The 23,766-nt window shown below is 38.8% G+C and overlaps 1 protein-coding gene across 1 annotated transcript in view; it reads left to right on the forward strand.

Annotated features, from left to right (window-relative positions):
- Nucleotides 1-11,906, forward strand: part of LOC136886394 (espin-like) — a 65,186-nt gene extending 53,280 nt beyond the window's left edge. Inside the window, exon 4 of the mRNA XM_068230515.1 lies at nucleotides 10,181-11,906. Coding sequence (XP_068086616.1) covers nucleotides 10,181-11,713 — 1,533 coding nt within the window. The 3' untranslated portion in view covers nucleotides 11,714-11,906. The remainder of the gene's footprint in view (nucleotides 1-10,180) is intronic.
- The last annotated feature ends 11,860 nt before the right edge of the window (nucleotides 11,907-23,766 follow it).

A 23,766-nucleotide genomic window follows, 5' to 3' on the forward strand; every position in this document is an offset into this window, starting at 1 on the left:
TCCATCTGGAATAAGTATGTGTTAATGTTGTAATTAGGTACAAATGTAGTAATTGAAATGTTTCATCAAGAGAGAAAATTTGTTGCATGACAGATAATTCTGTTGCATTTCTAAGAAAGATACCCTTATTAAAATATTATAGTGTATTACATAATATTATTACTACGACCTGGTGGTCAGTGGATGAGCAGAATTACAAAGGCATTGTAGTAGTCCTATCCACAATTAATTTACACTGGATGTTTATTTGAGGTAAGTAATGTAACAGTGTTACGATTAAAATACTGTAAATTAACAATATACCTCTGGTAATTTTTGTGTCCATTCTAGAGCTTTTTTACATACTGTTTAGAACTTGTTTCCCACTTATTGCACTTTCCCCCTGTTTACACCAGTATTCCTTGGGTCCCATGAAAAGTGTACTTTTTTGCCTACAACATCTCTCTTCACATTTTGACTTAACTCTGTATTCTTTTGATTTCCTAATTTTCCTGTATATTTCCCTATTGTTGTTTTTTTAACTAGTTTGGCTAATATTCTTAAGCTCTTGCATATTTTCCATTATTTTGATAATCCCCTCAGTCATCTATTCCTTTGTCCTATTAATGGAGTCAGATGTGAGATGTCCTTGTGCTGCAAATCTTTGTATATTTCACAGCTTCCTTCATATCTTTTTCAATTTTGGGAGGATTTGGCTTTTTATTTGAAGTAAATGTTAAGATCTTTGTAACTTTGATCTTGATTTTATTATCCTTCAGTAAATGTATGTGTACATTCTTGTTGATGCCAGTGTATTTTATCAGTCTTCTTAACATTGTTTTACCTGTACCAACATTTCGTGCATGAGCATAACAGAAATCAACACAGTTGATGCGTTCTAACAGAGAGAAAACTATTTAGAAATCTTATATTAACCAAGGTAAGATCTATTTTATTGCATATAATATTCTCGGTGTCAGCAGGTGATTTCCACATATGCATTTCAAGAAAATGCATCATGATAGGCATCAAAAAACTCTCATGAAGTGGTCACCACCACCCAGTTCAGAAGCACCAACTAGATCTTCGTATTTTCCCTGGCCTACCTTTGCATTAAAGTTGCCCATCATTATTCCCATGAGTAATACTGTCATTAGTTTATCTCTGTTGCATTCAGCAGATTGTAGGTTCGAGCCTCTCTATTTCCACCAATGAAAGAATGGATCCAATAATACAATGAAGAAGTAGCATTTGAAGATAGCTATTTTCAACCCTGGAGATGATTCTGTTTGGTTTCTCATTCTCACGCCAGTCAATTCCAAGGTTTCAACTCAATTTAAAACCAAGGTGGCTACCTTATCTGTTGTAGCCTATTTGCTTTACACCCCTTTGTTGTTGGGAATCTATTTGAAGTGTTATGATATTATTGGAAGTGGGAAAATAAAGGGTGAAATTCAAGGCTAATGCTTAGGAAGTCCGAATAACTTGTGACAAATTACAATAATAACTGCTTTGTTGTACATAACAGCATGTAGTGTGTCTTCTGTTATTATAATTGATATCTTAATATTATTAACAGGCGTATGGTTTTTGTGTGTATTTGTGTGAGGAGGGGAGTTGCTTCGAATCTTTACCTAAACCACAGGATCTATTTCAGCAGAATTTGGTACACATATTACCATCTGGGAAAGAATACTGTGGGGGTAAGTCATCTGTAACAAGCCCGGTCAGCAAGGGGGGGGTAGCTGGTGCAAATAATTGAAAATAGTGTCGAATACATGGTTAAGTCCAGTCCCTACTTCCAACAACTTGGGGTGAAAAGGAAAATGTCCAAAGTGGCCCAAGATGAGTGTTGAATACAGTTTCTGCAGTTCCTAGGTTGATTGGTGGTCCCAGTAACAGTTGGAATTGTGTACATACTTATAGTGAGACATGTCAACACATGCCATTGTCAATTAATTTGATTGTTAATTTGAAAGGATGACTAAGAAATATACAGAAATTCCCATCATACATAATTAACAGGTTACTATCCTAAATGTAAGCATTAAATAGCCAGGCTGAGTGGCTCAGATGGTTTAGGTGCTGGCATTCTGACCTCGTGGCAGGTTCGTTCTTGGCTCAGGCCGGTGGTATTTTAAGGTGCTCAGATACATCAGCCTCGTGTCTGCAGATTTACTGACACGCAATAGAACTCCTGTGGGACTAAATTCTCGCACCTCGGCATCTCTGAAAACTGTAAAAGTAGTTAGTGGGACATAAGGCAAATAACATCATAAACATTAAATGTGGTACCCGGGCAATAGCGAGCAATAGAGGTATTTTAACCCTAGTATATTAACACGTCATAAATTTTACGAAGCAGTTTGGCAACATAGCCTGCTGCTCCAAACCCGGACGTTTCTGTGGACTGAACGCCATACTACCTTCAGTTGGAAGTAAGCTGCATTGCTGGACGTGTTCATCCATGATCCCGGTTGTTTTGAAATTAGTATTTTATCAGTGTAGTCGTAACATTTACGACACATTAGTATTATTGCAAGTTGTTGTTGTTGGTGGTTTAATTGACATTTCCTTCGCTTCTCTGTGTAGCGTCGTGAATAGAATAGAGTTTTCTTTAAAACAGTGCTAAATTAACTCCAAGTGATTGCCAAGTGTGCCCACCGCATTTGACAAGAATGATCACCAATTTCTGTGGACACAGTCACCACGCTGTTTGTGCCCAACATAGTGCAATGTGCTGTATTTTATGTGATGATTGAACTATCAAATCAGACCTACAGTTGTTAAATTTTAACTCTGTACTTCTTGAGACTCTTACATTACTGGTACTTTAAGTTATACAGGATTTTAATTTGTAATATCATAAAGATTAAATAAAAAATTTATAATTTTCACGAGTGATTGGTATTAATGTAACTCCTAGCTAACGTTCATATTCTAGGGTGTTACGTGAGTTTTATGGTTACGGTGATGTACAACTGATTATCATATATTTTAAAGAATAAGAAGCAGTACGAACGCGATGGAATAGTTGCAAATATAAAGAAATATACCCTGGCTGTTATCCACCAAAAATTCAGATGGTATATAAACATTGCATCGGCCGTAATCAGACTGTCTCACTGTCAGAACAGGACGGTACCAAAAGACTGGTGGAAATATGCGAGACCACCGAAAGACATAAATCGAACATAGAGTTGTCAATCTGGTTACTGATTCCCGAAATATACAATATTAGCAAGCAGATTCAGTGAAGCGTTGCCAGACAAAACCAGAGGGTTGCTCGTGGTAGGTACAGAATATAAAGAAACAAAAAAAAAAAGGATGAGAGAAGGGAAACATAAGGCAATGTTTTCCAAAGAGGAAATCAGTTTTAACTTTTCAAGAACAATAACGCGCTAAATTACAAAATAGGATTATAAATACCCACAGTTTTGAATTTGGTGAAAACTAGACAGAATTAAATGAGATCAAAATGGGGGCTGACTAGATTCGTATAGGTGACCCTAAAGAGCCTCACAAAATCCATGATACACAACGACAATCTTTGTCAATTACATAAAATCAGCTTCATGGTCCGTATCGCACTTCAATAGATTCGCAATTAAGTATTTAATTTATTTTCCACCTAGTCGATACAATGATTGCTTAAGGCAATTTTTAATGGTCAAAAGTGGTACATGTTTCGTATATTATCAACATCTTCAGCCACATAACACTGTTTAGATGAAAAATATATAAAAAATTGACAAAGTAATGCTTTAGAGGAAGTGTCCTTAAAATTAACATAAGATTGACAAGATTAAAACAAACAAATAACTCAAGAGAAAATATATAAATTATTTCTACAATAGAAAGCAGTCGTCAAGGAAACACTTGTACAATATTCCATAGAGAAATTGTCCTAATAAATATTCTTTTCTTAATAATTCATGAAAAAAGATCAATTTGTAAATTAAAAATTATACAATTTATAAGTAATTATCGAAGCGAAGAAATCCTGATATCACAGTGCGGCTCTTATTATTAATGTAGATGAAAATATAACTAATTCCTAGTTGTCAAATCTTATTAAGCCTGCTTTCCTTTGGAACAGTAACTCCTGTCATTCTTTCACAGTTTTGCGCCGGGTGTAATATTGATGATGCAATCTTCCTTGCTCTTGCACCTGAGGAGGTAGAGGAGCGGGGGATATAGGTGTGTCAAGAACTTCCTTGCTGTCACCTATAGCTTCAACTGAGGAGGAACAAGTTGTAGGGCTATCTGTAGGTGGAGAAATTCCAATTCTTTTTTCGTGATCCTTCTCAAGCATTTTCAAATATACTAGAATTTGATAATATAATGGATTCTTATATTCTACAGCCTCATTAAGGTTATCATTTTTCTTTACAAGTTGGTCTAGATGAATGTACAGGTCTTCATATGTGTTCATTAAGCTGCCCTTTTTTAACTTTTTTATGATGGTCAGGTCTTGTTCTATGTTGGTAAATTTATGACCTGTGGCAGTCATGTGTGATCCCATTGCTGAGAATCTTCTATGTTTTTCAGCATTCACATGTTCCAAATATCTAACTTTAAAATTGCGGCCAGATTGTCCTATGTATGTATTCTTACATTCAAAGCATGTGAGTTTATATATTCCAGAATCAAAAAATTTATCTTTTTCCGAGAGATTTATTGTATCATGGTTGAAAATACTATGTTTCATGTTGTTATTGGTGGAAAATGCAATTTTGAAATTTTTTCTCTTAAATAAATTTGTTATTACATGAATGTTTGGATTATTATATGTGAACTTGATATATTTTTCAGTTTTACTAGGTTCGACTGCTAATTTAGATTGTTGCTTCTCCGAAAATTTATTAATTATTTTATCAATCATGTTATTGTTGAAACCATTCAAGAGGGCTTGTTGTCGGATAAACAACAGTTCTTTATTCCTTTCAGATTTGGATAAAGGAATAAAGAACTGTTGTTTATCCGACAACAAGCCCTCTTGAATGGTTTCAACAATAACATGATTGATAAAATAATTAATAAATTTTCGGAGAAGCAACAATCTAAATTAGCAGTCGAACCTAGTAAAACTGAAAAATATATCAAGTTCACATATAATAATCCAAACATTCATGTAATAACAAATTTATTTAAGAGAAAAAATTTCAAAATTGCATTTTCCACCAATAACAACATGAAACATAGTATTTTCAACCATGATACAATAAATCTCTCGGAAAAAGATAAATTTTTTGATTCTGGAATATATAAACTCACATGCTTTGAATGTAAGAATACATACATAGGACAATCTGGCCGCAATTTTAAAGTTAGATATTTGGAACATGTGAATGCTGAAAAACATAGAAGATTCTCAGCAATGGGATCACACATGACTGCCACAGGTCATAAATTTACCAACATAGAACAAGACCTGACCATCATAAAAAAGTTAAAAAAGGGCAGCTTAAGGTATGTTTAAACGTTGCGAAGGAAAATCCAAAGTTCTTAACCGATTTTTTTGAGTTTCGTACCATAATTCACAACATATTAGACTAACATATTCCTATAATAAAATCAACATTTTCTGCCTTATCATCACCGAAAAATAATGTTTAATTAAAAAAACACATCAATTTTCAAAATGTCAAAATTTCCAAAAATGTTATAATCTTGAAATTGTTTTCACCAAGTTGAAGTATTTAATTCATAGAGTGTTGTGAACTAGGATCTTCTAATTATCAGGAATAGAAAGGGAGCTAGACATCATTTTTGACAAAAGTTTAAAAATAATTAATCATCCCTGTTAAAATGCTTATACTAATAACAATAATATTAATAATATTCACAATATCAACAAAGTAGTAGTTCACAACATCCCCACATTTATTAGCTTTAATTTAATCTATCACTGAGTTTTCTATCTCAATTTTAAGGATATTTAAATTTATTTCAAATGTGGGAAGGTGTGCAAAAAATTACATTCTAGAGAAACAGCACTGAAGTTTTAGAACTACCTTATGAACATAACTCACTTACTTGGGCACTTTAAAACTCGCCTGCTCCATAGGTTGGACCTTCATTTAGAAGTTTTTTGTCTTCTTTTAGTTTTCTTCTGCCTCTCAAGTACCGCCTCCTCTGCTTTTGTTCTGCAGTACTTTGATTTGCACCTTTGTGTAACCGTACTGCATCAGCTTCAAGTACACCAGATGATGTGTATTTGCCAGGAGCAATTCCCATCCTCTTCAATATTTCCATTTCCACTCTGTTTCCCCAGTTGAAATGGCAAACAGCATCCATCACTCCTAATTTTAAGGTCTCAAGGCCCACATATGTCTCTTTAGGACACCGTCTCCATACCATGGCATTGAATGACTCATTATTATTTTGAGTCAATCCATGCAAGCACTTAGAAAGCATTTCTGGGTCGGTGAGTCGCTCATATATAGGCTTTACTGCTTGAAGAATGTCAAAAGACAGGCCTGACTTGAATTTAAATTTTTCTATCTTATTATTTGCTTTAGCTCGCTGATAAGAGCACCAGCTGTCAGCTCCTACAGGACACCTATGGTGGGTGGGACGGTCCTTTGTTGCTGTCAAGTGGTACAAAGTGGCCCATATGCCGTTTGACATGGCGTGAATACTGCTTGTGTTGGAACGTAAAGCAATTCCAAAGTAATTTTGCATCTTATCGATGAGTGCCCCTGTCAGTTTACCCCTACCTCCCAGTTTCTTTTCCTGTGACAGTTTCCGAAGAGCTGTTCCCAACCGTTTTTGGTAATGTCCCACACATTCCATCTTTGTGATATCTTTTCCATTATATGGATCAGAATCTACCACAGCCTTGAAACTTTTGGAGTCCCCGTCTCCATAAAAATGAATATATTGTAAGCCCCTATTCTCCTTGGATCGGCCAAATATTAATTTTGCACCTTCAGGCTCCATATTAGGAGATGAACCACTGTAGTTCTTTGCACACACTGCTGCATGGTCTGCCTGCCAGGAAAGGTACGCCGGTGATTTCTTATCATCTGCAGAATGTTTCCTACAACTTACACAATATTTTGATAGAACATGCACATCAAGCACTTTACCAGTGTCAACTGATATCGCAGAAACAACACCAGAGAGAGATGAATGTCCACGTTTCTGCCATGTTCCATCCACTGATACACCACACTCATATCCCCTCCTTACCTTCACTTCTTCTGCAGCACTTTTCATGCTTTCTTCTGCAACCGCTTGAGTGACAGTAGAAATAGCTTTGACATGTTTATAATATGCTGGAGGTGAAGGGGGTGGGGGCAAGTTCATGATTGTAGAAAATTTCTTAGCTTCACTCTGTCCACAACCAATCTCTCTCATAGCATAAACTAATCTTCTATTCACTTCAACGAATTTACCCTGTCGTTTGGAAGTTGGAAAGTTGGGGAATTCATAATCACAATTGCTGCAGAACAATGCAAGGGACATTCCCCAACCAAATCTCAGATTTTCTAAGTTATTTACAGAAACTGTTTTACAACTGAAGCAACTAGGGCAAGCTAATGCAGATAATATATTTGCAAAGCACTCTATGTCAATAATGATATTGTAAACGTCACTAACACTATCCGATTCAATATTTACAGAAGAAAGTTTGGACTGAGAAGCACTACAAAATGATGCCCTTTCATTAGGCCTACCTTCTTTCTCACTATTTACATTGACAGCACAATTAACACTGACATTCACCTTACTATGTCGGTTTCCATGAAATTTTCGCTTTCTATTTCCTCCACATCGGCTTTTAGAACCCATTTTATGCACACACACAAAGAAACAAACACTTTTTAGTCACAATGTGAAAGACCACATGGCCAAAAGGAAGCTGACATATTTGTTTATGTCTGTTGCCTAGCAATGGAATAAAAGTCTTTGGAATATACAAGTAATGCCATCTGTTGGTCAGAACTATGAACTATATACTCAGGAGGCAAGCCGCACCAACGAGGTAAATTTGAATAAGAAAATCTGACGAGATGTTTACATGTAAGCAGGACACTGCAGCTACGCCCCTTATCACGCGCGCAAGAGGCCATTTAAATCTTATTTCCGGATACTTACAGTTGGAATATATGCTTGAATTATATCTCATTTTGAAGTAGAGACTTCAAGCTTTCATTTCCGGTGAAAAAACTAAAATGGCATTTTTGGGCGAAATAAGTGATTTTGAACGTTAATACATACCTTAATGAACACATATGAAGACCTGTACATTCATCTAGACCAACTTGTAAAGAAAAATGATAACCTTAATGAGGCTGTAGAATATAAGAATCCATTATATTATCAAATTCTAGTATATTTGAAAATGCTTGAGAAGGATCACGAAAAAAGAATTGGAATTTCTCCACCTACAGATAGCCCTACAACTTGTTCCTCCTCAGTTGAAGCTATAGGTGACAGCAAGGAAGTTCTTGACACACCTATATCCCCCGCTCCTCCACCTCCTCAGGTGCAAGAGCAAGGAAGATTGCATCATCAATATTACACCCGGCGCAAAACTGTGAAAGAATGACAGGAGTTACTGTTCCAAAGGAAAGCAGGCTTAATAAGATTTGACAACTAGGAATTAGTTATATTTTCATCTACATTAATAATAAGAGCCGCACTGTGATATCAGGATTTCTTCGTTTCGATAATTACTTATAAATTGTATAATTTTTAATTTACAAATTGATCTTTTTTCATGAATTATTAAGAAAAGAATATTTATTAGGACAATTTCTCTATGGAATATTGTACAAGTGTTTCCTTGACGACTGCTTTCTATTGTAGAAATAATTTATATATTTTCTCTTGAGTTATTTGTTTGTTTTAATCTTGTCAATCTTATGTTAATTTTAAGGACACTTCCTCTAAAGCATTACTTTGTCAATTTTTTATATATTTTTCATCTAAACAGTGTTATGTGGCTGAAGATGTTGATAATATACGAAACATGTACCACTTTTGACCATTAAAAATTGCCTTAAGCAATCATTGTATCGACTAGGTGGAAAATAAATTAAATACTTAATTGCGAATCTTTGTCAAGTTAAAAACAAAGGTCAAGAAGAACAGAGCGATAATACAACTGAATAAAGGCCACACACAAAATCCTTATCAAAACCCACCAGAAGCAAAGAAAGAGTAATTTAATTAAGGTAGGAATAGTTGTATAAGTACTAGAAGAGTATGAAGAAGGAAATATACAGGCTAGAGATAGACAGACAGAAAAGGGAGGAGGAGGAGGCTGCTTTAATTGTAATAAAAGTTAATAGTGGATGCATATATTATGCCACCAAAACAAAGTCGTTCTTGATGTGTAAGCACTTCTGACGTTTATCCATGATAAAGTTTCATCAGCAGAATTTTGAACACAATTTGAAAAAAGAGTCTGCAAGTTTCCGACTTGCAATCATAGCCTGAAGGCCATGCCCTCGTAAACCATCAAGTCTTTAAATTTTGAAAGGAAACACAAGTATAAGTAAATAATATGGTTTCTGCTCACCCAGCATTTCATAGAATTTTCAAAGTAGCATCATAAAAACAAATTTTAAAACAACACAACGGGCCAGCCGCTTGTGTGCTCTCTCTCTCTCTCCACTCGAAAATATTCTCATGAATGTCTGACCAGCGATCAGAGGCAGAAGTAGACTTATATACTCGTGGCAAGGCAAGTCCAGAAGTTACGAGAACAGAGTGTACGTCGTAGCGGCGGGCTGAAGAGAGCGTAGGCGAGCAGCACAGTTCATGGTGAGCCGGGCGAACGTGACAACAACGTAGGAGTTGCGCCAGTAGTGCGGCGAAGTAGGCAGACGGTGAGAATATATGGAAAGCATTTGAGGTTGTAGAGAGTGCATAACAAGGGTTAATATCAAACATGTAGCATTCAAAATGACAGCTGAGGGTTCTACACTACAAATAAATTCAATGTTTAAACCATCAACATATTCAATTTTTTCTTTCTTTGTTGACAATGTGGCTACAGTGCCACTCAGCTGACGTAGTAAGTTTCTATAACATTATAATATGGTTGCCATGTCTGCGGCATTTTGCAAGTGAATCAAAATTTCTTCAAGTAATTCTTATGGTGCCAGTGTACCTAAAATTGATCCCGTGTACCCGGCTCTGAGAAGGATTATCTGTCAATTTGTGGTGTTATTGTGTGTTTCAGACTCGGTGCGAACTGTGTGCGGCACTCTATGGTTCACTTGTGGAACATGTGGAGATGAGGGAGTTGCAGCTAAGAGAAGACACCAGAGTGATGGAAGAATTGGAGACAAGTCTTAAGGAAACACAGAACAGCCTGAGGTTGTGGGAAGAAGTACTTAAAAAGAGGGAGATGGTAATAGAACAAAGGGAGGAGGCATTTGAGAAGAAAGTAAAGGATGTGGAGAAAGCATGTAGGGACAGAGGAGAGGAGTTTGAGAGAGCATGTAAGGAGAGGGAAGAGGATGTGGAGAAAGCATGTAAGAAGAGAGAAGAGGAAGTGAAGAAAGCATGTAAGAAGAGAGAAGAACAAGTCGAGAGAGCATGTAAGGACAGGGAGAAGATTGTTGAGCAGCGAGAGTTGGCGTGCGAGATGAGAGAGAACCTTTCTCGCCAGAGAGAGAGGGAGTGGCGGGACATAGAGGAAGGTCCACCGTGGCAGGAACTGCTCGTCCAGTATGAACCTGGTCACGAAATCCTTCAGCAAACTCTAAATTGGGCAGCTGATCAGGGGTACGTAAATGTGGTGAATTTCCTTCTTGCAAGAAATCCCTGTGTGGATTGGAAGCGCACTGCATTGAACCATTCTGCAGAGAGGGGGCAGCTGCATGTTGTGAAGGCTCTTGTAGAAGAGGAGAAAAATCGGGGTCTAGAGGATTGTCTCTCCTTTGGAAGGAGTGCAATAGATGTGAACATTGGCACCCACACTCAAGGAGTGCCTGCTCTGCTCTTGTCAGCAAAAGAGGGCCACATGGAGGTGGTGAGGTACCTGGTGAAGGAGGGAGGTATTACTAGGGAGTTGCTGGTTACTGCTCTTGTACAAGCTGCTCAGTGGGGTCACCTCGATATAGTGAGGTACCTCACCACACTAGACCCCACTAGTCTCAGTGTTACAGCTAATGATGTTTGCACTCCACTACACATGGCTGCATGTAATGGTCACCTTGAAGCAGTGCGGTACCTCACCACACTAGACCCCACTAGTCTCAATGTTAAGGCTAGTGATGGTTGGACTCCACTACACCTGGCTGCACGTGAAGGTCACCTTGAAGTAATTAAGTACCTCATCACACTAGACACCACTAGTCTCAAATTTAAAACTAGTGGCGGTCACACTCCACTACAATTGGCTGCACGTGCAGGTCACCTTGAAGTAATAAAGTACTTCACCACACTAGACCCCACTAGTCTCAATGTTAAGACTAGTAGTGGTTGGACTCTCCTACACTTGGCTGCATATCGAGGTCACCTTGAAGTAATAAAGTACCTAATCACACTAGACCCCACTAGTCTCAAGGTTCAGACTAGTCATTGTGACACTCCACTACACTTGGCTGCATATCAAGGTCACCTTGAAGTAATTAAGTATCTCACCACACTAGACCTCACTAGTCTCGATGTTAAGGCTAGTGATGGTTGCACTCCTCTGACCCTTGCTAAACTGCATGGTCACCAGGAGGTGGTTCACTTCCTAGAGCAGTGCTCACTGAACAAATAAGTTACTTGGAACACACAACAACAGTAATCTAGTGAGTCTCCCTCTATCTGCAGTACACTCGCTATATGCGCCTCGGAGGTGGGGAGGAGCACTTCTCTGGAGGATCAGTGCTACACCAGTGAGAGATCCTGCCGGTGACAAAGAACTCTGTGTTGTGTCATGACCTGTAAGAGAATTGTCTGTGCTAAGGTTTGTACCAATGTAAATACATAGTTGTAATAAAACTGTTAAATGTGAGTTTGTATTGGCTCCAGCCCCATCTTCCTTGTGATTAACCTTTTAATTTCTGAGTTACCAGTTGACTCTTTGGTACCACTTAGCTGAGTTTTTTCATTCGTATGTAAAAAAATTAGTAGATACCTCAATTTTTAAATTATTGGTGGGGTGATTAGCTTAAAATGTTTACTAATTTTGGTTGTTTATAAATCTGAAAACAAAGGAAAATCCTACACACTTATTTCAATATTATTTTGAGAGAAAACCAAATTACAATTTTGTGCCTATGCATACATTATTTTTATACAAGGTAAAGAGCCCTAAATAATATTATTTCCTAAAATCTGTAGGCAACTATTACATTTAACTTCTTAGAAGTACATTAGTTGTAATTTTTAAATCTTTCTAAACTTGGAATGTGGTGATAGTTAAATGTTTCTTACTGGTGGTTTGTGATGCCGATTTGTTCAACTATCTGCACCAGCTCCATTGGCAAAAACGTTTTTAAAAAATCAATGAGTTACTTGAAAGTCTGGTGGAGAAAAGTAATCAGTCCGCCAAGAAAATAGCGAAAAAGTAGCTTTAGAACTAACTGTGTTTTTCTTCTTTCAATTAGAAAGACGCTCTGTTTCTCTCTCACATACAATACTTTTGGCACTCTATGTATCACTCTCACTCTAAAAATCGCTTAAACATTCATTAAAATCATCATCTCCATCATCACTTTCCGCTGTGGTTAATAACTGAAAGATTCTTTGATCCGAAATAACATCGCTGCAAGAGCAACTAGATTGTTCGTGCAGTCTTTGCTGAGCTGAGCTAGTGAGCAGACGTGCGTGGTAATGGTCCGGAAGTGCAGGAAAAGCAGTATAGGAGTGTGATAGGGCGATGGCACAACCGGGTCAAGTGGATCAAGACGGAGTGTAAATTAGGATTTAATAAAGAAATAGGACTAACAGAACTGTGGATGGCGGCAGCTATAGTGGCTACTCTATTAGTCATCGGAGGCATCGAGATGAACCCAGGCCCAAGGACATGGAGAAAATCAAGGAATTTGTCCGCAATGCTTCTCAGGCTGACCAGACCAAAGAAATGTTAGAAGCACAGTTCCAACAAATCAACGATATGAAGGACAGCATAACCAAAGATTTAACAGAAATAAAGGCGAAGATAAGATAAGACAACGAAGAAAGAGCTATAATAAATCAGAGGATACAGGCGCTAGAAGAACAAGTACAGGTACTTCAATGGCGAGATAGCAGAAGAACGGAGGAGGAGAAGAGAAGAAATATTATTATTGATGGACTGGATGAAACGGAAGGAGAATCTAGGAATTGATGAGCTCAGTCTTTAACCTAATGAGAGAGAAATTAGGCATTGATTGCACCGAAAGGGAGATAGATGATGTGTATAGGATGGGAAAGAATAGGGGAAGAAGACCTGTTAGAATTAAGTTTGTTTCCTTATTAATGGCAAGCCGAATTTTGAATAGTGCGAGGTTGAAGGGCAGCAGGATTTGGATAAAAAGGGATATGGACAGGAAAAGCCACCAAGAGCAAGGAGTTCTACAATTCCATTTACGACAAGCAAGAAAATCGAATCTACGGGCATTTATAAGAGGAAACCGCTTGCATGTGATAGGAGATACTTGGACGAGAACGTGGATGGTCAGTGATCTGGGTGATATGTTTAAAGAACGAAGTAAGCAGTTTGGGTCATCAGCGGAAGTGCAAGGTGAAGGAGTAATGACAAAGGATTCCAGAGTATACGTGCGGTGCTGATGTTGATAACCCTGGACAGGTGATTCAACGGTCTACATCAGATCTTCCAGTGGAGTTAAATAACTGTGGGAGGAACGACGAGGCGAGCTGGATGTCAACAGCGGGGCTGCGTGGAGGAGCTGAGGATACTTCCAGGCGAAGGTCAGTGAATCTAAAAGACTTTTTTCAGAAGAAGGGGATGGCTTCAGGTAGTAGATTAAAAATCACAGAAGAACTATCTGAGAAGACGTTATTTGCTCTCCGGAGGGGAGTATAATGGAAGTGGAAAGATCTAGAATGACTAGAAGTAAGTCAGGGAGTTTAGAACATAGAGGTAAAAAATAACTAAGAGTTAAAGGTTTCATGTGTTAATATTGAAGGAGTATGGAGAAAAATAGGTAACGAAGACTTCAAAGAGCTACTGGAAGAAATGGACATCCTTGGGCTTGTAGAAACTTGGGCGGATTACAAGGAAGACTTAAAGATAGAAGGGTGTATCGTATGGAGTCATTATGGATCAAGGAGATCCAATAGAGGAAGGATATCGGGCGGAATTTCATTGGTAATAAAAAACAACTTAAAAGATAGAATGCAGCTCTTAGAATCTGAGTTTAAGGAATTAATCTGGATAAGAATATTAGATAGGGTCAATTGGAGGAATTAAACATGTAAAGCTATTATATATAATCCACCTTTAAGCTCCCATTTGCGCAGAATGAATTTTTTGATTATTGAGCAACAGAAATTAGACGAATGAGAAGTACGTATGATCAGGCAAGCATTATTATTATGGGCGATCTTAACGCAAGGATAGGGGACAAGAAGCCAGTTTACAGAAAACTTGAGGATGAGGTATTAGTAGTTAATAGAAATAGCCAGGATAAAGAATGTAACAGAAATGGAGAAAAACTACTAGAATTATGCGCGGTAGAGGAGCTTTATATATTGAATGGGTGGTGGTTTGGAGATGAGAGTGGGAAACTAACCTATATAGTAGAAAATGAGAGCAGTACAATTGACCTAGTTGTATGCTGTGGGGATAGTTTGCAAATTATCAAAGAGATAAGCATTAAGGATTGGGCAGAGGCAAATCATATGCCAGTACCTATAAAATTAATGATTCAAGATATAAGAGCGCAATAGATCGTTTACGATAGCGTACAGGAGAGGAAAATACCTAGGTATCGTTGGAGAGAAGAATTAGGAAATGAATTCAGAGAGTACTGCAATGGAGAAAATTTTGAGATTTGGAAAATAGGTATTGTACAATTGATAGAAGAGAATAGAGTGGAAGAAGCCCTAACCAGGACAGAAAATTTAATAGGAATGGCAGGAAAAGGTATGAGGCAAAATCTAAGTAAAACGCAGATAAAAGATGGATGGTATAATACAGAATATGTAAAGAAAAAGTCACTAGTTATGAAGGCACTTGGGAGATACAGGGTGGATGGTGGTCAAGTAGCTAGAAACGAATTTTGTAAAAAAGAAAGGGAAGAATACAGAGAATTGTTAAGAAAGACGAAGTCGGAATGGCAAAAAAAAAGATGGCTGCAGTCATAAATAAAAAGTGTAAGGACAATGACAGTAGAAATGTATGGGATAAAATAAATCAAATAACCAAGAAGAAATCGGGTTCTGGGGGGACCAATATAAGTCATAGTACATGGGTCCAGTATTTCGACAAATTATTGAATAAAGAAGACAAATGGAGAGCTCATCATGAGAGGATTACTGTTTCGGGGCGTTTGATTGTCACTCTGTCTGAATTAGATGAGGCTATTTCGACTCACGAAATAAGGAACCTGTTACAACGAGCCAACTAGATTGTTGTTCCCCCATGTTTGTTTACGTCACAGATGAACTCCACAGACGTCTACAAAAAGCTCTGTAAGTTACTTCCCGAAGTTATAATCTGTGATCAATTAGTTCTACATAATGCCCAACAGATGGCAGAAAATATCAGAGATCAAATTGGCACTCGAGAGTGAACCGAGAAACTGAAAAAAAATTGAAGTTCTTGCGCACCGTCTATAAACGGGTGTAGCAGTGCTGGACCGGCCGCGTCAGCCCGTCTATAGACAGGCGTAGCACCCATCGGGTTAAATTAACAGCTCGCTGCCTCCTTTGTTCGTGGGAGGTGTGGACCACATGACTAATTGGGAGTTGAGTGGAGTAGTTGATGCCCGTAGTAACTTTGAATAGCATAGTATCGTCTAATTTAGTGGTTGGAGCCACTCTACAAGCTGAAGACAGTGTGGATAGTCAGCACCATAGATCATCCTGGTAAGTGGTCTTGAGAAAAGTTGCCATTGAAGACACTGGTAATTTAATATATGTAGCATGATCTCATACAGGTAAGTGGCCTTGAGATGAGAAACTTGAAATACATACCTAAGTCACACAGAAGACAATCGAATAATTCAGTCTCGTTTTTGTAATTTTCATGTTTTGCATCCTCACCACTACATTCACACTTTAAGTAGTTCCTGCATTGATCCCTGCAGATTATTTGAATTATTTTTAAAACGAGGGTGAAAGTGAATATGGAAGCAAGTGGATGTGTTAACAGAGAATGAGACAGACTAAGATCCATTTGTCCCAGTGTGTGAAATGCGATTCTAGCAGAGTATAAAATCAGGCTTGAAATTAGAAACCATATTTTGAAATTAATCGCGTAATAACTAATGATCTCGATTATTTTGTGGCGATGAAAGTATCATTTGCAGGGAGTATTTCGTTTCAAAAGGTGTTGTTTCAGTAAACTCGCGTCATCAACCTGCAGTGGTGTAGCTCATTTCAGGGACACCCCCAATTGAACTGCATGCATCTTTTTAACCACATACCTGGAACCAAACCCGGGCTAACCGTTACGCTACCTAAATTTCATTAAAATGGCAGAATATGTTTAATCGTCACACAGGCTGAAAGGAGGGAGTGGACGGTTGTCGTACTCGGCTATGTACAGGAGGGTAACGACCAATGACCTGTCGCCACAAATCAACGATTTTTCCTTACGAAACTTGAGTGGGTCACAAGTTGCACTATGCGATACGCGATACCATCTAAACATTTTAACTCTACTTTCAACAAGTAATTCGTGAGTCTTCCCCCAAGAAGTGCCTTATTTGTTTCCTTGATCCATTTAGGAATAACCTTTGCATTGGGAAAGGAGGGTGCCACATTCAATCAGTCGCCACTGATCTGCATTTACAGTAGTCACCCAGGTGGCAGGTTCAATATTAGATGTACATCGAGTATTTTCTTCAACAAATTGGACACATCCCCTTGTAAATTATTCCAGACCCTAACTCCTCTAAACGAATTTTTGCTCCAATTTGTCCTCTTGAATTCCAAATTTATTTTCATGTTGTGTGCAAGATTAGATCTATTCATAACTTCCTGATTGTTTTCCATACAGGCATCCCTTTACTTTTGAACACGTTCATATAACACTTGAATGTTAATATCTTGATCATGGACATGGAACCTCCAGTTCAATGTGCAGTCGGAAACAAGACTCTATTTGCATGTGGGCCAATGTATGTGTACCATTTGTTATAAGTCACACCAACATAGGAAGGTCTTAAGGCCGGTCTCCGCTGATTAACATTTAACACCAACATGTTAATGTTACAATTAACATATATATTGTGATTGTGTCTTCCAATTGACTTTGCTTGTTAACTCAGAATGTTGAGGTTAACATTTTTAACATGTTGGCGTGTTTTCCGCTCCAAGTGGAAAACATGTCAAGTCAATTCGTTGTTTGTGAGATGTCGGCACGGCTTCGGCAACTTCCGTGCTGTCTCCATTCCAACAGATAGCCTAAACGACACAAACGACATACTTCTCGTGAAGTAGGATTATAGTTACAACACTCCGCAATATCATTCTCTTTGTTATAAGCTACAAAAACAGTTGTGTTGTTATTTGAGTCATCAGTCCATAGACTGGTTTAATGCAGCTCTCCATGCCACCCTATCATGTGCTAACCTTTTCATTTCTACGTAACTATTGCATCCTACGTCTGCTCTAATCTGCTTGTCATATTCATACCTTGGCCTACCCCTACCGTTCTTACCCCCTACACTTCCTTCAAAAACCAACTGAACAAGTCCTGGGTGTCTTAAGATGTGACCTGTCATTGTAACTCTTCTTCTCGTCAAATTTAGCCAAATTGATCTCCTCTCACCAGTTCGATTCAGTATCTCTTCATTCGTGATTAGATCTATCCATCTCACCTTCAGCGTTCTTCTGTAACACCACATTTCAAAAGCTTCTATTCTCTTTCTTTCTGAGCCAGTTATTGTCCATGTTTCACTTCCATACAATGCCACGCTCCACACGAACGTCTTCAAAAACATCTTTCTAATTCCGATATCAATGTTTGAAGTGAGCAAATTTCTTTTCTTAAGAAAGCTCTTCCTTGCTTGTGCTAGTCTGCATTTTATGTCCTCTTTACTTCTGCCATCGTTAGTTATTTTACTACCCAAGTAACAATATTCATCTACTTCCTTTAAGACTTCATTTCCTAATCTAATATTTCCCGCATCACCTGCCTTCGTTCGACTGCACTCCATTACTTTTGTTTTGGACTTATTTATTTTCATCTTGTACTCCTTACCCAAGACTTCATCCATACCATTCAGCAACTTCTCGAGATCTTCTGCAGTCTCAGATAAAATAACAATATCATCGGCAAATCTCAAGGTTTTGATTTCTTCTCCTTGGACTGTGATTCCCTTTCCAAATTTCTCTTTGATTTCCCTTACTGCCTGTTCTATGTAAACATTGAAAAGGAGAGGGGACAGACTGCAGCCTTGCCTCACTCCTTTCTGGATTGCTGCTTCTTTTTCAAAGCCCTCGATTCTTATCACTGCAGACTGATTTTTATACAGATTGTAGATAATTCTTCGTTCTCGGTATATGATCCCCATCATCTTCAGAATCATAAATAGCTTGGTCCAATCAACATTATCGAATGCCTTTTCTAGATCTACGAATCCCATGTACGTGGGCTTGTCCTTCTTGATTCGATCCTCTAAGATCAGACGTAAAGTCAGGATTGCTTCACGTGTTCCTACATTTCTTCTGAAGCCAAATTGATCTTCTTCCAACTCAGCTTCAACTTGTTTTTCCATTCTTCTGTAAATAATACGTGTTAAAATTTTGCAGGCATGAGATACTAAACTAATGGTGCGGTAGTTTTCACACCTGTCAGCACCGGCTTTCTTGGGAATAGGTATAACAACATTCTGCCGAAAATCGGATGGGACTTCTCCTGTCTCATACATCTTGCACACTAAATGAAATAACCTTGCCATGCTGGTTTCTCCTAAGGCAGTCAGTAATTCAGAGGGAATGTCATCAATTCCAGGTGCCTTGTTCCTATTTAGGTCACTCACAGCTCTGTCAAACTCTGACCTCAAAATTGGGTCTCCCATTTCATCAGCATCAACAGCCTCTTCATGTTCCAGAACCAAATTATCTACATCTTTACCTTGATACAACTGTTGGATATGCTCCTGCCATCTTTCTGCTTTGTCTTCTTTCTCTAGAAGTGGTTTTCCATCTGAGCTCTTAATATTCATACACCTAGATTTCCTTTCTCCAAAGGTTTCCTTGATTTTCCTGTATGCAGCATCTACCTTTCCCAGGACCATACAGCCTTCGACATCCTTGCACTTCTCCTTCAGCCATTCTTCCTTAGCTATCTTGCACTTTCTATCCACTTGATTCTTTAATCGCCTGTATTCTTTTCTGCCCTCTTCATTTCTAGCGTTCTTGTATTTTCGTCGTTCATCAATCAGGTCTAGTATCTCCTGAGTTATCCACTGATTCTTAGTTGATCTTTTCTTCCTTCCTAACATTTCTTCAGCAGCCCTACTGACTTCATTTTTCATGACTCTCCACTCTTCCTCTATAGTGTTTCCTTCAGCCTTTTCATTTAGTCCTCGTGCAACATGTTCCTTGAAACAATCCCTCACACTCTTCTCTTTCAACTTGTCTAGATCCCATCTTTTTGCATTCTTTCCTTTCTTCAATTTCTTCAACTTCAGATGGCATTTCATGACCAACAAGTTGTGGTCAGAGTCCACGTCTACTCCTGGGAAAATTTTGCAATCCAACACCTGGTTTCTGAATCTCTGCCTAATCATAATGAAGTCTATTTTATACCTTCCAGTGTCTCCAGGTCTCGTCCACGTATACAGCCGTCGTTTGTGGTGTTTGAACCAAGTATTGGCAAGGACTAAATTATGATCAGTGCAGAATTCAACCAGCCGGCTTCCTCTTTCGTTCCTTTGTCCCAATCCAAATTCTCCTACTGTACTACCTTCTCTTCCTTGGCCTACCACTGCATTCCAGTCTCCCATGACAATTAGATTCTCGTCACCTTTTACATATTGTATTAAATCTTCTATCTCCTCATATATTCTTTCGATTTCTTCATCATCCGCTGAACTAGTAGGCATATAGACCTGCACTATTGTGGTGGCCATTGGTTTGGTGTCTATCTTGACGACAATAATTCTTTCACTATGCTGGTCGTAGTAGCTTACCCGCTGCCCTATTTTCTTATTCATTATTAAACCAACTCCTGCATTTCCTCTGTTTGATTTTGTGTTGATAATTCGGTAGTCGCCTGACCAAAAATCTTGTTCTTCCTGCCAACGTACTTCACTTATGCCAACTACATCTAACTTTAGCCTATCCATCTGCCTTTTCAGATTCTCTAACCTACCACAACGATTCAAACTTCTAACATTCCACGCTCCGACTCGCAGAATGTCAGTATCCATCTTCCTGATGATCGCCCCCTCTCGTGTAGTCCCCACCCGGAGATCCGAATGGGGGACTAGTTTACCTCCGGAATATTTTATCCGGGAGGGAGCCATCATCAGTACATCATTCATACAGAGAGAGCTGCATGTCCTCGGGAGTTAGTTACGGCTGTAGTTTCCCGTTGCTTTCAGCCGTGTAGCAGTATCAACACAGCTAAGCCATGTTGAGTATTATTACAAGGCCGTATCAGTCAATCATCTAGACTGCCGCCCTTGCAACTACCGAAAGGCTGCTACCCCCCTTTCGATGAACCATTCGTTAGTCTGGTCTCTCAACAGATACCCATCCGATATGGTTGCACCTGCGGCTCGGCTATCTGCATCATTGGGACACGCAAGCCTCCCCACCACGGCAAGGTCACATGGTTCGCAGAGTACAGTACGCGCACGTATGTCGTTCTCTCTGCACTATACCGGTACGGTACTAAAATTTATAGTCAGAAATGGAGTAGAGCAAGGAGATTGTTCTGGACTTAATGATATAATAGAAAGGCCTTGTTTGTGGGATGTCTCATGAAAGGAATACAGAGATAAAGCGAAGAAAGCCGATAGTTCCCAGGAACTCAAAATTATCTAAAATTGTTCCCGAGAGAGCATCAAAAAACAATACTAACGTCCCTCCGCTCCCAGTACGGTAGAGTCGAGAATTGTAAAAAGTTTGGAAAAGTCGGGGGCAGCAGCGGACGAAGTTTATACTACAAAATGGTTTGCTTTCGAAGCAATGACCGGGATGAGGGGAGGAAATGTGCCTAATAAAACTGCATTTCTAAATCATAACAAGAAGCAACAGTGGCAATAACAAAGGCATAATACTCTTCATCTTTTTTTATTTTTGCTAGTGGCTTTACGTCGCACCGACAAAGATAGGTCTTATGGTGACGACGGGATAGGAAAGGCCTAGGATTTGGAAGGAAGCGACCGTGGTCTTAATTAAGGTACAGCCCCAGCACTTGCCTGGTGTGACAATGGGAAACCATGGAAAACCTCCAGGGCTGCCGACAGTGGGATTCGAACCCACTATCTCCCAGTTGCAAGCTCACAGCCGCGTGTCCCTAGCCTCACGGCCAACTCGCCCGGTAATCCTCTCCGAGTCCATTGTCCTTGTTTGAAAATGCTAGACACCACCTAAATGTATTACCACAAATTGATATAATGAGCTACCTGTATATAGAAAAAGGAAGTCAGGTTTAACATGTTTAATAAGTGTGGACACAATGTTAAGTGAAACAGTATTCAACATTTAACACTTTTAATATTTAACATGTTGTTAAATGTTAATCAGTGGAGACCGGCCTTTATAGCGACAACGGGAAAGGGAAGTAAGTGGCTCGTACCTTAGGTTACTCGCTGTGTAAAGTAGAAACCGCGGAAATCAATATTCAGGTTTGCTGAGGTGGGGTTTGATCTCATTTGCTCCCGACAGTTATGTGGTCACTAGCTCAGTTGAAACATTTTAGTTGTGCTGTAAGTGAGCAATGATGGGAAAATACAAAATAAAAGTGGGCTCAATTACAGTTATATGAGAAAAAATACTACCGAATTACGTTTTCAAAATGTAATCAGTAATATTACAATTACTTCACTGAACGCGAGTCTTCAGGGCTCACTGACAATTTTTTTCACATGGGGATGGAATGATACCAAAGATTTCAAGGGAAATACATTACTCCATTTTGTGCTTTTCGTCATAGAGTCATTAAGTGGCTATCATCGCTGCTGTAGCGGTATAATTTATTGGGAATATGTGGAATTACCGCTACACCTGAATTTGGTACTTGTGGAATTAAAAAAGTAGAGAGGAAACTATCATTTAACTTGCGCCATGTAATGCAACACAGCAATTCGCCGGAAATAGTTAATTGTTATGCATTTAAACACCAGATTGGAGTAAATTATGAAATAACGGTGGGCTATTTCCTCACCGTTGGATCTTTGGTGGAACTTTGGTGTTATGAACTTGGTATTGGTTAGCTCGCCAACTGATTGTCAACTGTTTTCCCAGTGTGCTCTGTGTCCGCTCCCGCAACCATTGTTGTGCGGCAGCGTAACTACCGGCAAGATGTCTGTGGTGTGGACTCATGGTGCTTCGGCCTGTAAGGAGGCCGTGCGTTTTTTCAAACCACCCTAGCATGTGCTTTCTGTCCAGCGTTACATTAAATTTAGTGGTGGGTGGTAAAAGTTCAACTTTGTGTAAAGTTTTCTTTAAAAAGTAAGTATTATGTGACTTCTCTTCGCCATCGGAACATGCCAGATACCATGGTGTCACAGTTCTAGGTTTGTGAAGTATTTACATTAAGAAACAGCCTCATCACTATGGTAAGTCCAACTTTGTATAGCGTATAAACTATTTCGGCGACATTGTAGTGCGTAGCTTCGTTCAAGCTTACTGGTGAACGAATCCAATATGTCGGCTCGGCATGTAATAAATATTACCTCTGTTTTTAGCCTGAAGATACCATTCCCCTTCTGACACTGTAAGGTTTTATGAAGTGAACATTTTCGTGGTTGAAATTGTATAAGTCATTAAAATTTCAACATGCCCAATAAAGTATCTTATATTCGGGCGAGTAAAAATTTTAATTCGAAAAAGGTACTTCTAGGTAACTAGAGCTGCTGTTGTAACTGTTAACTTGTGATTTTCGATGATCTGCCTTTTGAACAGGACCTGTGATAAGTTAAATGGCTGTATCTGAGGTTATTAATTTAAATTCTTCCCCGTGGAAAGAAAAGAGACTGAAAAAATGTTCTACAAACTGTGTGGTCTATATGTGTAGTCAGGTACCTAAAATCTCTGAATATTTAAATAATTACTGTAACGATTTTTAATTTGTACACCCGAGTGAATACTTAAGTGTGCGTTAGGTTTAATTTTATCCAATTTTCCTCTGCCTTTTTGATTTTTATTTGTAGTTATTATTATTATTATTATTATTATTATTATCATCATCATCATCATCATCATCATCATCTGTTTACCCTCCAGGTTCGGTTTTTCCCTCGGACTTAGCGAGGGATCCCACTTCTACCGCCTCAAGGGCAGTGTCCTGGAGCTTCACACTCTTGGTCGGGGATACAACTGGGGAGTATGACCAGTACCTCGCCCAGGCAGCCTCACCTGCTATGCTGAACAGGGGCCTTGTGTAGGGATGGGAAGATTGGAAGGGATAGGCAAGGAAGAGAGAAGGAAGCGGCCGTGGCCTTAAGTTAGGTACCATCCCGGCATTCGCCTGGAGGA

Source organism: Anabrus simplex, chromosome X (genome assembly GCF_040414725.1).
Source record: "Anabrus simplex isolate iqAnaSimp1 chromosome X, ASM4041472v1, whole genome shotgun sequence".
In the NCBI taxonomy this organism is placed as follows: Eukaryota; Metazoa; Arthropoda; class Insecta; order Orthoptera; family Tettigoniidae; genus Anabrus; species Anabrus simplex.